Below are 14,768 nucleotides of genomic sequence, written 5' to 3' on the forward strand. Positions count from 1 at the left end.
CTTACTCTTGCCAAAGTGTCCACGCATTGCTACAGACGAGATGAACATGGATCGAAGCTTCCCATTGCATTACTGTCAAATCAAGCAACCATAATCTCCGATGTTGACATGAAATGTGCTCGAGGTCTTGGCACGGCAATCCTGTAAGGCTGTACCCAAGCCACAGCCGCGGCGCTTGTCGCCTCAAGATCGAACTCTGGTCATCATCAGTCTTGAGTCCCCATGCCGAAACGACAGTTCATTGACCTACCCCAGCGCGATTTCGGAAAGACGAGTCCGAATGGAACGAAAGCCGCTCACTGAGCTCCCCAAATGTAGGCTGCCCGGAAAGATGAGAGAGTCGTACCGAGATGTCGTAATTGATTGCTTGACATGTCTTGATGAAGACAACATGGACTTGGGAGAAGAAGGCGAATTGGATGATGATGCTGATGGCGTAGCTGTTGGAATGCGGTATATAGAGAAGGTATGTCCGAATTCCTGCCCGGTATAACATCCGTGAGTAGGCTAATGCACATCCAGGTCCTTTCGAAGCTTGATAGCATTACCATGTAAATGCTCTCAGGGAGCGGATGATACATCATCAGCATTCCTGGTTCTCCGGCATAGTGGTTCCGTAGACCAGATAGCGACCGAATTTCCCAATCATCGTTCTGTCTTCGCACCAGCCTGCTCCACATGTGCAACAAAAGTCGTCCACTTGCCCCTCCAAACTCCACTGCCTTCTGCATAACTCTCAGTCAAATTCAATGGCGACCCATCTGCTACAAACTCCGCATTTCGCGTCCATTGTTGAATTTCAAGACTCGAGTTAATCGCCGGCAAATCCAACACGAACGAATTCCAATATTGCCTCCCACTCGCACTCGTCGAAACATCGGAAGCGGAAGTCTTTCCTCCGACAGGAAGATACTCAACTAATCCATTGGGATGCCAGATCGATGCCCAAGCTGATGAGTGGTGACCGTTGCTGTCTGGGAAAATGTTCCAAGACATGAGCATTTCTCCGGTGGGAAACCGGAGCCAAACGGCCCAGTAGACGCTGGGTAAGGCGAAGTAGCCGTACTGACGTCCGTAGTGGGCGAATGACTGCGTGCTGTCGATTGGGGAGGTGACACCGTTGACTGTGAAGGTGCCGTTGATGCGAAGGTTCGGGTTTGTCTAGTTGAAAGAAGAGTGTTAGATCCGCAGTGTGGATGAGTATTGCAAAAGTCGAAATTTGCTCACCCAATACCATGAGAAGCCTGGAAATCCTGCGAACGGGTCTACCTGAGTAGGAGACGGGGGCAGTTGAACACCTCCGCTGCCCGCAAGATAGAAGTTTGAACCTGCAGGCATGAGTTGCGCGTCTACTCGTACTGCATCGTACTCAGTGACCCAATTCATGAAGGTGTGTTGCTCTGCAGCTGTCTCAACAGATATATTCTGCGTATGACTAGTAATTGAAAGTCGGTCCTCGCGAGCAGTGACTGGTTCCGCGCGAACGGTGGCTTGAAACGGGACAGAAGTATTGGACAAATCAGAATACACGCTGTAGACACGCAACAGATCTCTGCCCTCGAGGCAGATGATGTTGGAGAGATGGTGTTTCTTGTTGTCCATGGTCGTGATGAAGAACCAGGTGGAATGACTGCGTGAGTTTGTCAGACCTCCAGCAATTGGAATGGGACTACGATGATCATTATAGTCGATGGTGCATACCAATTCACCGCTGTCACATCATCTGACTGGTACGCGAGAGTCGACGTAGCGTTATAATGATTCAGTGCAGGCTGCGACAGATGTTAGAAGACGTTCCTCTTCGTCAAGAATCTCCCTTTCCCAGATGACCGTACCGCATTGGTCTTTTGGCCCGTAATTGGGAAATCTTTCGGAGCCCATGACAGAGGGACTGAGGCTTGAGCGATGACAGAGCGTGACCACAAGGCAGAAATCAACCAAGAGAATAGAGTCATGTCTTCGATCGCGATGCTAAAGACCTGAAGTCTTGACGAAGCATAATATCTGGCAGCAGGACGTGCACAATTATATGCAATTGTGAACGGCTTTCTCGACTTGGAGTCGGAGCAAGCCGCGCCCTCCAGTATGAAGTCCGGCTTGCCACTCGCCAATGGCGACGTTGACGTGACCTGCACCTTATGGTGGTGTTCTGTAAGACGAAGAGCACGGTCCGCCTCGCTGACCGGCCCGGGCAGTAAGTGAGACGCTAGCTCAGACCAAAGAACTTCTTTGCATACGTGAGCGAGCAGGAGAACGAAGTGCATATTGTTAGCATCCGCCATACTAACGCCTTCTATGTCCCGATTTTGATGACCTACGCTTGTCATGGGTGCCCGGTGTCCTGACTTCCTCCCGAAGTAGGACGAGTAGGCTGGCATAAAGCTATGCCTCCCAGATCTGTTGAGTCCAGGACAGGAAATAGTGGCTCTCGCTGGTTTTTGGCACGATGCGTAGGCCCCAATAACATGATTCCAGAACTGCAGAAGTAAGCCCTAGTGCGGCTGGACAACAAATCGGCATCAATTGGAGTTGAACCACTGATGCGAAGGCACGCAAGAGTGGCGCACCAATGGGCTGGTTCATGACGAAGAAAGTCCAGGTGAAGTCGATGAAGAGCTTGAAGATGCCTGGTGGGTGCCGCGGACAAGTCCAAATGCTTTTGTGTCGTCCTAGCTGGATGGCGCGGGTTCGAAATGCTGCATGCTCTGAAGGCTGGATGCAGAAGAAGCGGTCTCGGGCGCAGGACACGCGCTGCAGGTGTCTGGAATATGAGAAGAAAACCCACGCGAAAGGCAGGATTTGGATTAATGTAGACTTGATAGCAAAGATACGATGCCTCATTTTCGCTCAACAACATCTTCCTCGATTCAGGCACTTCCGCTCTTCGAGCTGATTGCCGTCAGTATCACAATGACCTTCCAGGGACTGTGAAATGAACTTACTCAGCATGAAACGTCACATCCACTGCCAACTTCATGACAACCTCCTGCGGCGTAAGCTCCAGCGGCGTAGAATCCAGCAGGATCGAGGCTCCAGTCCCAGCACCGCCTCCTCCAATTTCCTGGCTCGCCATGTGATATTTGCGACCAGCACTACGATACCCATCTGCCTCGAGTTCAACAGGCCGCGGGTTCCCACAGCCAAGAGCATCACAAAAGTCCTTGGCAGTCCTCATGGCATCGCTGGCAGCCATCTTACGAAGTTGCGAGCGGTAGGTAGCCTGGGTCTCTTCGGTCAAGACCCATTCGATATCTTTGACCTCAACATGAGCCACCGATGAAACTTTGGCTCCGAAAGCGCCAAGGGACTTGAATTCTTTGAAGCGGATGTCGAATGTGATGCTGCTTCGAAATTGGCGAGGTTGAAGTTGGCCCTCGTCGTTGCGTGGGCTGAAGATTGTGGCTGTGAGAGAAGTCTTCGACCATTGCGCGAGAGGAGAAGCGGCTTTCGCCTCAGGAGTGCTGTCAGAAGGTGATATCTCACGGAGGAGCTTCTCCACGTGCTTGGCGGCATTCAGAGCCTCGTCGGAGACTGCTTCCTTATCGTGGCCCTCGCTCTTGACCAAGACGTTGATGACAGCTCTCTCAGCTGGAAGCGGGATCTCTGCATTGCCTTCGACTTTGAGGGAGAAAGGAGTAGTGGTTGCCATCTTGAATGTGAGACTCTGCTGGCTTGGATGATCTGGCTGATTGAAGTGGAGGAAGAGAAAGATCGTGTTGTTCCTACCTGACGGGCGAGGATGCGACCTTTTATACCCTGGAATCGAGTACCGCATTGCCATCTCGATGAGTCACGAGTTACATAGCATCACACGCCGCAGACATGCATGCTCATCTTCCCACACGACAATGCCATCGCGCTGCCAATGCTGGCTGAACCGATGCGGGCGCATAACCGACTTGGCAGGTTCCGACCGGCGCTGCTGCCTTGCACAATGAGGCGGAGCACAGAGTTCGCAGTGCTTGTTCGTATGTACTGCTAAGGGAGAGAGCATCACCACGCGGCGATCTGCCGTCTGGATAGATGGTAGCGATCGTGTTGCACTCTCTTGCCGCTATTGTAACCAGTGGGGACTTTGTAAAACCAACTACGAAGCATGCTGACCGGATGAAGGTCGAGGCGTCGTCCTGAACGTTTGATTGTCGCGGGAATGTCGTTCACATCCTGTGAACTGGCCGAAGCGAAGGTATGGGCAACCTTGGGCGTATCCATCCATGTCCAGGCGGCGGTGCCGTCGAGTTGGATCGTGTATCACCAGTCAGCTGGATATTGGTGAGGAATTCGGTCTGCTAGACTTGATAGTAATAGGATTGGGTGGTTGTTGAGCAAGAGGAGGTGAAGGTGAAGTCTTTGTTGCTGCCTAAAGCTGGACCGCTGTTATCGATTACTTCTTCACAAGCTAGTCCGAAGTGGTACTAGCGCAGGTAACGGCCCGGGCCCAAGAGTCAACTTTATGCGGGGTCTAGCCTCTTGCCCCAACTACTGCAGGTCCGCCGAGGCAAGCATAGCTGCACATGATACATCCAACATCCACTCCTTCTTCATATCCTTCTCCTTCTTTGCGACCCCATCAATCCGGCCACAATGCCTTCAACACGTCAATTCCGCACAATCGGCCTCATCGCCTTCCTGACCATCGCGATCATCTACTACCTCTCCTACGGCGCGTCGAATACCCACGAATCCGCATTCTACACACGCACACGCGCCGCAATCGATCGCAAGAAATCAGCGCTGGAACGCGACCGCGTTGTAGCCGATGAGCGAGATCGCGCAGAAAGGGTGGAGCGATTGCGAAAAGAACACGATAAAGCAGTCGCAGACGATGAAGCCGCGGACCTGACGAGCAGCGAGAGCAAGACGAAAGCGAAAGTTGAGCCCGCGTATACTGAAGTCGTGGCTGGTGGAGAGAAGAGGGTCAAGGGACAGAAGCCATTGATGAGGCCTGGGAATGAGAAGGTCGTTGAAGGCGTTCCCGAGGGCATTGCGGATGACGATGGGGTGGCGAAGGTTGGGAATGTGAAGAAGCCAAAGACAGCGACAGAGGACGAAGACGAAGAAGCAGCTCGCAAGAAGCGAAAAGAGGAAGAGGAAATTGAGACGGAATTGAATGATATTCTGCGCAAAGGGCCTATAATCGTGTTCTCGAAGTCGTATTGCCCGTACTCCAAGAAGGCGAAACATATTCTGCTGGATCTGTACGAGATTACGCCGAAGCCATACGTGGTCGAACTGGATATTCATGAATTGGGACCTGGGCTGCAAAGGCATTTGGCAAAGAGCACTGGACGAAGGACCGTGCCGAATGTGCTGGTCAATGGAAAGTCGATCGGTGGAGGAGACGATATCGAGGAGCTGCATGAGAGTGGGAAGTTGGCGGAGACGCTGAAGAGTATGGGTGGGAAGAGGGTGATGGGCGTAGATCGAAAGAAGGACTGAGGGAGAGCGTAAGTGAACAGGGGTGAAGAGGCGTGGTCATATCGACTGTGAGGTGACATTGGGGAGACAGCAAAGCGATTGGCCATATCTTCGAGAAAAAGATTATGAGAAAATTGCAATGGCTTCCGCGATATGTCGCTGGGCTGCGACAGCTCGTGTGGTCAAGCATGAGCGCGCGTCGGCGCAAAACGGATGCAGCGAAGGCACTCCGTCAAGCGAAGAATGGATGCCAAAGGCAAGACTTTGGCAAGAAGATACGCAGAGAACGCCATATGGATGGCTACGGGGAAGAAGCAGAGTGAAAAGATTGATACCCAGTTGGAAAAGCAATCTCTTTATTGTAGCAGCGCCGAAGACAGACCAAGAAATGACACATCGTCTACAGCCAGCCGCTTGGCAACAGCAAGCGTTCAAAATTGCTGCATTCACCGTTCGTAAAGCCACAGCCTTGGTTCCAAGAACGTGGCCTTCCCCAGAGTTGCTACATGTAGGGCTCAGCCTCGCCGCGCTGGCAGTGCCCAGCGGACCACCACTTGGACGGATTGTCAACTCATGTACTTCGCCCCACTGCAAGCCACGCCTTTGCGCTGATCCAGCCTTGTGGTCTGCGGCGTCTGACATCGCGATATTGGTCAGCGGGAGCACAATGAACCACCACAGTGGCCCACTGCCGAGTTCAATGGCTGCCACCTCCGCTGTCGAGCATCCGGTGTGGACGAGACAGACATTCGTCGCCTCGAAACATGCCACCAAATCGTTATCCTGTTCAAGGGAGGACATTCTTCTTCATCTCCACCTGCGGCGTCAACAGATGATTTCGTGAGCACCCTGTCGCCTGTCTGCACAAGTACAGCGCAGCACACATGGCCAAACGTCAGTCCCTGCCGCACTGGCTTGTGCCAACAACACTGCTCGTGTCTTTCATCGCGGACATTGCACTCGCGGTCGGACACCACTACTTCTACTCAAGGTTACATGACCGTCGAGTTGACCAAGCACGCTGGCCGCAAGGCACTTACGTAGCCATCGGCACCGGCCGTGCGTTCCTCGTCCGCGCCGCCTTTGTCATCACCATCTCGACTGTCTATTGGCAGATCTTCTGGCAACGACTGCGAAAGCCTCTTTCGCTGTCAACTATTGATGATCTGGCAGACCAGCTAAAGGTTATCTATCAACTCTTCAACTGGATTAGCTTGAAAGCTAGCCCTCTGTTGGGGCTTCTCGCCTTGCTCGCCTGGTTGATACCTCTGGCGGTCGTCTTCCCGCCCTCAGCGCTGAGAGTTGTGCCGAAGGAGTTTCGTTCGCACGGAATAAAGGAAATACACCTTCCAGGCTACAACAAGAGAGACATGTTTGTCAATACTTACATGTTGGCCAAAGACCAGCCAACTGTGATGAGAGGCGGTGGCTACGATTTTGACGCCGAGTGGGCTGGACCAACGAATCGTATCAGACGAACTTTGTTTGGAGCAGCATACCAAGGACAGCTCCCAAGCATTCCGGCCCCACAAGCGAACTCCTCTTACGATATCACGTTCTACGCTCCCTCCATACAGTGCATGCCTATCAGCAGCCCGAACGAGATTCTCCGTGAGCTTGACGTAGCGGGCATCCAATGTCTGAATGGCTCCACGGCCTGTGGCACTACGTTCAGTACTTTCCACGTGTCATGGGTCGCCGAAAGCAGTATCGTGCCCTTCAATATCACTAGTTCTTTGGAAGACGCGTCGCTTGGCATAGCAGAATATGTTCCCTTTCCCTACCAGGACTACGTTCTGCCCTCCGACGCTCGCCTCGGCACAGACGACTCCAGACCGCAGGCATTGTACTTGGCCTACCGTGACAATATGGCTCAGAAAGGTCTGCATTCTAACGATGTGGCTCTTTTGAATTGCATGCTTTACAACGCCACTTACACGGTATCCTTCAATTTCAATAACGGGAATCAAGATGTGAGCATCAATGCCATCGAGCTCCAGAATGTCATCTTCATCGAGAGCTCAAGGGATCGTGCCTCCTGTCCGGGGGCTTTTGGGCTGAATACTCCCGAGGTCCAATCGTACCTGGCTTATATGGAAGTCGTCGGAGAGCTACTTCTCGGTATGTTGTTCTCGGGAGACCTACCAAGAATAGACAAGACTCACATACTGGAGACCGAACTTGCATTTACTGAAGAATTGTACCCGCTTTATGCCAGTTACTCAAAGTCCTCCACAACTCCGCGGCCATTGCGGCCATCATAGAGACCCTTGAGGAGATTTTCCAGAACATGACATTATCTCTTCTCACCATTCCGGAGATCGCAGCAGAAGAGCCAATCATGTCCAATGTCTCTTTATCTGTCACCCATAACGCCTATCGCTACAACAAGGAACGGCTCTTTGCGGCGTATGGGGCGGCCGCCGCTGCAACTTTTCTCGCTGTCGTGGTCGGTCTATACAGTCTTGCGGTGACAGGCACTTCGTACAGCAACACCTTCTCCACTGTGATCCGAGTCGCTCGTGATCAGACGATCGGCGTTCACATTCAGCATAAGGACAGGCTTGGTCAGGATCCGCTGCCAACATACATCGGGGAAGCTAAACTGCACCTGGACTGGAACGAGCTGGCCGAGAAGTCGAAGCCTGAGACTTTCTCTCGAAAGTTACACCAGTCTGATGATTCTGGTGGTAGCGACCTGAACACGAAGACTGCTCATGTACAGACTTCGTTGCTGAGGGGCTGAGGGAGGCATGCGCATTCGAACTCGTTCTGCCTGCTGGATAAGTCCGACACCCATCCTAGCATAGATTCTCGTAAAATCCCCAATCGACTCTGGACGTGCGAAGGCATTCAAGACTGGGTGTGAGAGGGAGAAGAACGCGGTCGCTGGAGATGTATATGCATGGCAGCCCTACACTCTTAGCTTTGAACTTGACAGAATTCCCCTTTTGAACTCCGAACCTTGTTCGGAGCGCTCAACTTCATGATCTTCGGGGTTCATGATCCTGGTCGCTGACAATCAACCCCGATCTCATTTGATGAGTGATGAGTGAACATGGTCAGCACTACTCAGCCCTATACAAGGGTGCAGAAAGCCCTACATCCGAGTATCCCCTGGCTACTAAATCGAGCCCCAGTTCCAATATCGAGCCCCAGCTGGTGAATCAAAATTTGACACCCCTCATCAGTGTTAGACTGAAGTTGTCAAGGTGCACTGCCGCCTCTCTCGACACTCGCCATCGGCTCGGTCTCGTTCGTTGCCTAAAAGAAATAATGCTATCTTTTTTAGGGGCCCATGCCTCACGCGCTCGGGTATCGTACATCGTCGCTATTGCTCGCAGGCTCGCAGCTCCGAGTACTCACTTCGCTCGCAAGCTCGCCTCGCTTGTCTAAAGCCGGTTCAAATTGTCGGTAACTGCCGGCTAACGTGGAGCTCGATATTGGAACTGGGGCTCGATTTAGTACTCAGGGAGTATCCGAATGTTCGCTCTTCGGCATGCTATGCTCCCAGCTATCTTGTACGGGAAAATCTCCGGCTATCGCTGTTCACTTGCATGCCTTTTGGCAAAATACCTTGTCCTTCGCAATTTGGTAATGCTGTTTGGTTCTTTTTTTGGCCAGCTGATCCTAGTTCAGGCTACTACTACCATGCTCGATTCCAAACTCTCGACACTTAGTCAGCGGCGTGAAGCATGGATACCAGGTCTACAAATGTGGATAGCAATCCGGTGGATTGTAATTCTAGAGACTTGATCGCTATTCGACCTAATGAAGTTGGCAGACACTCGTTTTATTTTCTATTGGTGATATTCTTACTATCGATGCAGGCGACGACTTCTCATTCCTTCGGACAGATCTTAAAATGCGACTTCTCAGCATAGCATCCGCAAGCCTAGCACTCTTCAGCAGCACCACACTTGCAGCATGTCCTTACCAAAATAGCGGCCATGCTGCGTCTTATCACGGCTACAACGCCCCTCACGCCAAACGGGATATCTCAGTATCACTTACGTCCAAGACAGGCAACACATCAACACCCCGTCCGGATGGGAAAAAGGGAACCTTGATGTTCAATCGTCTTTCTCCACGATCCTCCGTCCTCTACATCGCCAACAGCGACGGCACAAATGCTCGAAGACTCCTATCCAACTCTTCTGCTGTCTTCGAATACCATGCGACGTTCTCGCCCGATGGGAAATATATCATCTACACTTCCGAGAAAAGAGGAGCAGGCCAAGCGGATCTGTATCGTGTCCGGGTGAACGGAACTGGAATCGAAGAACTCGTAGCGACAGATGCAGTGGATGATCAAGGTGTTCTTTCTCCTGATGGGAATTGGTTGGCGTATGTCAGTTCAGGTAATGGCTGGAAAGCGAACATTTGGGTGAAAGATTTGGAAACGGGCGAAACCCGAAACTTGACCAACACGGCATCCGTGAAAGGCGTCTCCTGGAGTCCAGACGGCTACTTCAAACCCGCCTGGTCTCCAGACGGTCAATGGATCGCTTTCAGCTCCGACCGCAATACGGGCTGGTACAGTCACAGCGACGGAACAGCATGGGAAAATACGCAGGAACTTTCGATCTATGCTATTCGACCCGATGGAACAGATTTTCGGCTTGTCGCCACGAAACCTGGTTATGCACTCGGAAGTCCCAAGTGGTCTTCCGATGGAAGACGTATAGTCTACTACGAAATGGAACGAACTCAAACCTACAACGCCCGTTCCGCAGGTCTCTGGAATGACGCCGCGAATCAGATCTGGTCAGTAGATTTCGAGACTGGCGAGACGAGGCAGGAGACGGAGACGAATGTTCTTAAAGTTTCGCCGCAGTATGTCAGTGATGAGCTCGGAATAGGGTACTTCGTCAAAAGCCATGCCGATGTTGCGGGGATTTACTACACCAACAAGGCCAACGCCACCGTCACATCCCGGACTTTACAGATGCCATTCAACAATCCCTCCTGGTCTCCGGACGGAAAACAAGTCGTATTCGAAGTCCTCAACCGCGAGCCTCCGAACCCTTCTCACAAACCTTTCAGCCCAGATCCAGAATGGATCTACGCGATCGGACGACAGTTCCCAACAACATCTCCGGATGGCGAGAAGATCGCATTCCCAGATCCATTCCGCAAAAATGTAGTCATCGCTAACGTTTCCGACCTCCATCATGCAGACAATGAGGATCTGAAAAACATCACAATTCCCGCCGCAGGGCCAATCAGAAATCTGACGAATAATCTCCAAGCACCACTGGAAGTGATTCAACCTGCTTGGTCGCCCGATGGAGAGTGGATTGCATTTGGAGCTGGAGGGTATTTCCAGCAGAGACGACAATACGCTGCTGCGATTTATCGCGTGAAAGCGGATAATAGTTCTTTGCCGGAACGGTTGACGGTTTTGAGGAATAATTCTGGTAAGCGAGAACCCACTATGAGTGTTTTCAGACTTGCGTGGAAGTTGTCGACTGACTTGTGATGTGCTATGAACAGGTTTCCCGAGTTATTCCCACGATGGTAATTCGATCGTGTACCGTCAGTGGGGTCCTCCTGGGTCGGCAGGGTATGGATTATACGTTTATGATATTGCGAAGAATGTCACTACGCAGCTTACGGAGGGAACGATGAGTGATAATTTTCCGTAAGCCTTCCCGTCCGCCATCGGTAGTCCGGCGCGAAGTGTAAAGGTGGAAAGGTGGCTGACGAGTGCTTGAACAGATCCTTCTCCCCAGACGGCTCGCGCATTGTCTTCACGCGGAGGATGAATGTCACCAACTTCGATATTTGCACGATCAAGCCTGATGGCACGGATCTTCAGGTCCTGACAGATTCTGCTGCGAATGATGCCCACGGAGTGTGAGTCTGCCGGCATGCCCATGATAATTGTGGATTGGAGATGCACGTGCTGACCAAGTGACGACAAACAGATGGACGTACGATGGTAGTAGGATCGTGTACTCGAGTGGTGCATCAGGATGGAAAGCTGAAGCAGCTACTTACGATCAGGCCGAGCAACCATACGGCCAGCTCTGGATTATGGATGCGGATGGCAGCAACAAGTATCAGATCGCTGATAGCTTGTGGGAGGATGCGATGCCGATCTATCTTCCAGGCGTGTACCTGTAGACAGTCCAAATGGTGCGACTTACCTTCAGAGGCGAATCCAAGTCAGTCTTTGCGTCGGAGCATCACCTTTACACATGTTGCCGACGACGTACAGTTATGAGGGCGAACAGCCTCGAAGAGAGCAACCTGCACGAAAAGTCAGTAGCAGCAAAGTGCGACCTCGGCAGCACCAATACGAGCAGCACAAGGCCACACTTGCATTCCAGCCTCTCTAACGAACAAGGAGATAGAACTCCCGTCCGATGTCACACCCAATGGGGACATAGGAGAGGTCGGTAGCATGTTGCGCGCGAAGCGCGGGAGTGTATTCGGAGTATGTGCCCTATATCATCATCCTCCTCATCAAGCCCATGATCGCGCTCTTGCACAGAAGACCCAGCAGTTGTCTGGCCCAGAAGTCGTCCAAAGCCATCTCTTGACTTTCCGATTGCGCCTCGACGCCATTGCCTGGTATCATCTGGAACGTTCATGCAACGAAAAAACTTTTTGCCGTCATCAGTCGTGATGCGCTTAAGCCTCCTCGACGATGTTGGTGCGCTCAGAGACGTAGATACCGTCCAAGAACTTTCGGATATCCTTGTTGCGGACACGGCAAATTTGCTGAATGTCGGCGGCGGATTGGGAGACGGCCTCGAGGGAGTTGCCGGTCAGCTGGAGCTCATCCTTTACGTTCTTGGAGGCCTCGCAGTCGACACCTGGCTGCATGGTGACGTTGCGCACAAGCTTCTCGCCCAAGAAGTTGCTGTTCCTCAATCAGTATTGTGCGCAAATTCGCAGAACAGTGCCAAAGACATACCGGATCTCCACATTCCACAGACCAGTCTCGTTGTTCTTCTCCAAGTTGACGTTGATGGGAAAGTGAGCGTACACGTAGCGCAGCTTGTACTTGTAGCCCTTGGTGACACCGATGATCATGTTGTTGATAAGAGTGCGGACGGTGCGGAGAGTAGCGACATTCTTGCGCGAGCCGTGGTGGAGCTCGATGTTGATGCGGTCTGGCTGTGGGTGGGAGAAGGCGACAGCCAAGTGACCGAGGTCCTTGACAAGCTTACCGCGTGGGCCCTCGACGGTGACCTGGCGGGTCTTGATGTTGACCTTGACTGGAGGCGCAGTTAGTATTCACTGTTCTCGCTGGTATTCCTCCCAATGCGCCAAACGTTGTCGGCGGTGGGAGCGGAGGACGGCGAGCTCGACGTACCACCCTCGGGGATGTCCAGCGTCTCCTGGGAGTAGATGTAACGCATGTTGTCGGTGTCGGGGCGGAGGTCGCTGGGTGAGTGTCGTGGAGGTGTTGGCGATGGACGATGCTGCGGCGTCTGCAGAAGGGAAAAGTGCAATGGGCGGTGGTGCTGTGTGAGAATATCGGGTGTGTTCGTCGGGCTTGGCACATGGGCGCCGATTGGAGTCGCGCTAGCGGATGTCTCCCGTGCGGGTGCGACGCGACCAGCTCAAGCTCAAGCTCAAAGAAGCAGAGCCCAAGACGGAGTGGGTTGCGAGTGTGTCTGCCGACTTCCTGAAGCCGGAAAGTGAACGCATCGGCGACTAACTCTCCGCTTGCTCCTTCGGGCAGCAGTGGCGAGGCCAAGGCATCTGGGGTGCTGACGACAACCATTGGATCTTGGTGTTTGAGCGCTTCGCCGTCAACACGGAAGCCCGCCGCCAAGGCTGGGGCACGTAATTGGTGACGCGAATCATCGAACAAGTCCTCTTGCAAGCACGGCCTGCTGGTAAATCAGTCATTGTACTGACGCTGCCTTCATATCCCGAACGTGAACTGAATGCGAAGACCAGAGGCTTCTCGGCAGGCGAAAGACAGCGCTGGAAGGAAGATACGAAAAGAACTGCCATGGCATTTTGGAGATCCCTTGGATTTGTCCGCTTAGGCGAGACGCTCTTCTTCGCTTGGACCAGAAGCGCAAGACCAGGAACGGTCGTCAAAGGACCTGTCTCTGCGCACGACCTGCATCGGGACGCCGAGATCGACCACAGGAGAGGCTACTGGTACATGCTGAAGAGATGAACGGCATCGTTCTCTGCCAAGTAGATCCCTCGAAGCATTGGCTTGAACTCTGTGATGCTCCGCGAAGAAGCCTTGTCCGTCCTCTCCCCTGACCACGAAACCTGTCCTCTGCTTGGAAGTGCCCAGTGGGAACCGCCAAATGTACAACAGCTTCAGTCTCTCAATACACGTTTCAAAACTGAAACATCCAACTTTGACTGCCATGGGCCTCCTCAAAGCCGTCTTGGAACATGTATTCGTTATAGCTCTAATTATGAAGTCTACTTCAAGCCCGTCTTATCTGGCCCTCCTCATCCTCGGCGCGGATTTAGTAAATGGTACTTAGCCTTTGGACCACGACCACCAATACCCCCCGGCCGCGTGCTTTTTCACGACGTCGGCTCTGGTCTGTCGGAACCCTCCGCATTTACTTCGGTCCGCAGATACTCAACTGTTGCATGACAGTGGTATTGCTGACTTGCCACAAGATGACAGTGCTATTGCTGACAACATACGGCATGGCGACCGTATATAACTCACAAAATTGACCACCTGTCGATCCCAGACACGCCCGAAAACCTGCTTTCATTTCCCTCCTTCATCAACCATTTGTCAGTCAACAAGCACGCAATCATGAAGTTCTTCCTCGCCGCTGCGGCTCTTCTCTCTATGGCCTTTCCTTTCGCCTCAGCTGGGGTACGTTACTCTTGTCACATACCGTCGTGATCGATCCCATGCACCACAAGGAATCGCATCAGCTCTTTGCCCGGACGGACCTCCTTCATGAAGATGCCCGTTTTCTAACTCCTGTGCATGACAGCGCTGCCGGACATCACCTAATGGAGTCGGTTCTTGTGCTCCTGGCGTGGGCGAAAACGGCGGACGGTTGCAGGCGTGTGCGCCCAATCATCCGTGCAAAGCGATGGGCAGCCAATGTTCCTTTAATATGGAACGGGACTCGAGTGGGTGGAAGGCGCATTGTTAGTTGGACCGATGAGTATTTGGCATAGAGGGGAACAGCGTGAGAATTGCTTCCTGCACGGGAAGGCTACGACAAGTGACTCCATGCCTATATACAAACACGTGCTCGCGTTGCCTCCTTGTCCTTTTCTGTCTACACTGGTCAAGCAACATCGTTCGACATGCGCCTGTCTAATACTTATTGGTCAGCTTTCCAAAATCGCCGGTTGCTGGTTCGTCGTTGACGGATACTTGGTAACCC

General features: G+C 52.5%; 6 protein-coding genes across 6 annotated transcripts; 3 read left to right on the plus strand and 3 right to left on the minus strand.

Moving 5' to 3' along the window:
• Positions 1-645: 645 nt before the first annotated feature.
• Positions 646-1,955, minus strand: RHO25_000015 (uncharacterized protein; the record flags this gene model as incomplete). Its single annotated transcript, XM_023592647.1, has 4 exons — positions 646-1,161; positions 1,228-1,630; positions 1,702-1,772; positions 1,836-1,955. 4 exons carry the CDS (start codon positions 1,953-1,955, stop codon positions 646-648), a joined length of 1,110 nt encoding a protein of 369 aa, XP_023458526.1.
• A 912-nt stretch (positions 1,956-2,867) lies between these two features.
• On the minus strand, positions 2,868-3,775 carry RHO25_000016 (uncharacterized protein; the record flags this gene model as incomplete). The annotated part of the gene is made up of 2 exons (XM_023592648.2): positions 2,868-2,889; positions 2,943-3,775. The coding sequence occupies 2 exons, from the start codon at positions 3,773-3,775 to the stop codon at positions 2,868-2,870; spliced, it is 855 nt and encodes a 284-aa protein (XP_023458523.2).
• An 809-nt stretch (positions 3,776-4,584) lies between these two features.
• On the plus strand, positions 4,585-5,439 carry RHO25_000017 (uncharacterized protein; the record flags this gene model as incomplete). Its single annotated transcript, XM_023592649.2, has 1 exon — positions 4,585-5,439. One exon carries the CDS (start codon positions 4,585-4,587, stop codon positions 5,437-5,439), a length of 855 nt encoding a protein of 284 aa, XP_023458524.1.
• An 863-nt stretch (positions 5,440-6,302) lies between these two features.
• RHO25_000018 (uncharacterized protein) lies at positions 6,303-8,164 on the plus strand (the record flags this gene model as incomplete). Its single annotated transcript, XM_023592650.1, has 2 exons — positions 6,303-7,539; positions 7,647-8,164. 2 exons carry the CDS (start codon positions 6,303-6,305, stop codon positions 8,162-8,164), a joined length of 1,755 nt encoding a protein of 584 aa, XP_023458533.1.
• A 1,119-nt stretch (positions 8,165-9,283) lies between these two features.
• RHO25_000019 (uncharacterized protein) lies at positions 9,284-11,547 on the plus strand (the record flags this gene model as incomplete). Its single annotated transcript, XM_023592651.2, has 4 exons — positions 9,284-10,838; positions 10,915-11,062; positions 11,140-11,277; positions 11,349-11,547. 4 exons carry the CDS (start codon positions 9,284-9,286, stop codon positions 11,545-11,547), a joined length of 2,040 nt encoding a protein of 679 aa, XP_023458534.1.
• Positions 11,548-12,057: 510 nt separating this feature from the next.
• On the minus strand, positions 12,058-12,791 carry RPL9B (60S ribosomal protein uL6; the record flags this gene model as incomplete). Its single annotated transcript, XM_023592652.2, has 3 exons — positions 12,058-12,289; positions 12,344-12,647; positions 12,746-12,791. 3 exons carry the CDS (start codon positions 12,789-12,791, stop codon positions 12,058-12,060), a joined length of 582 nt encoding a protein of 193 aa, XP_023459573.1.
• Positions 12,792-14,768: the final 1,977 nt, after the last annotated feature.

Source organism: Cercospora beticola, chromosome 1 (genome assembly GCF_033473495.1).
Source record: "Cercospora beticola chromosome 1, complete sequence".
Lineage (NCBI taxonomy): Eukaryota > Fungi > Ascomycota > Dothideomycetes > Mycosphaerellales > Mycosphaerellaceae > Cercospora > Cercospora beticola.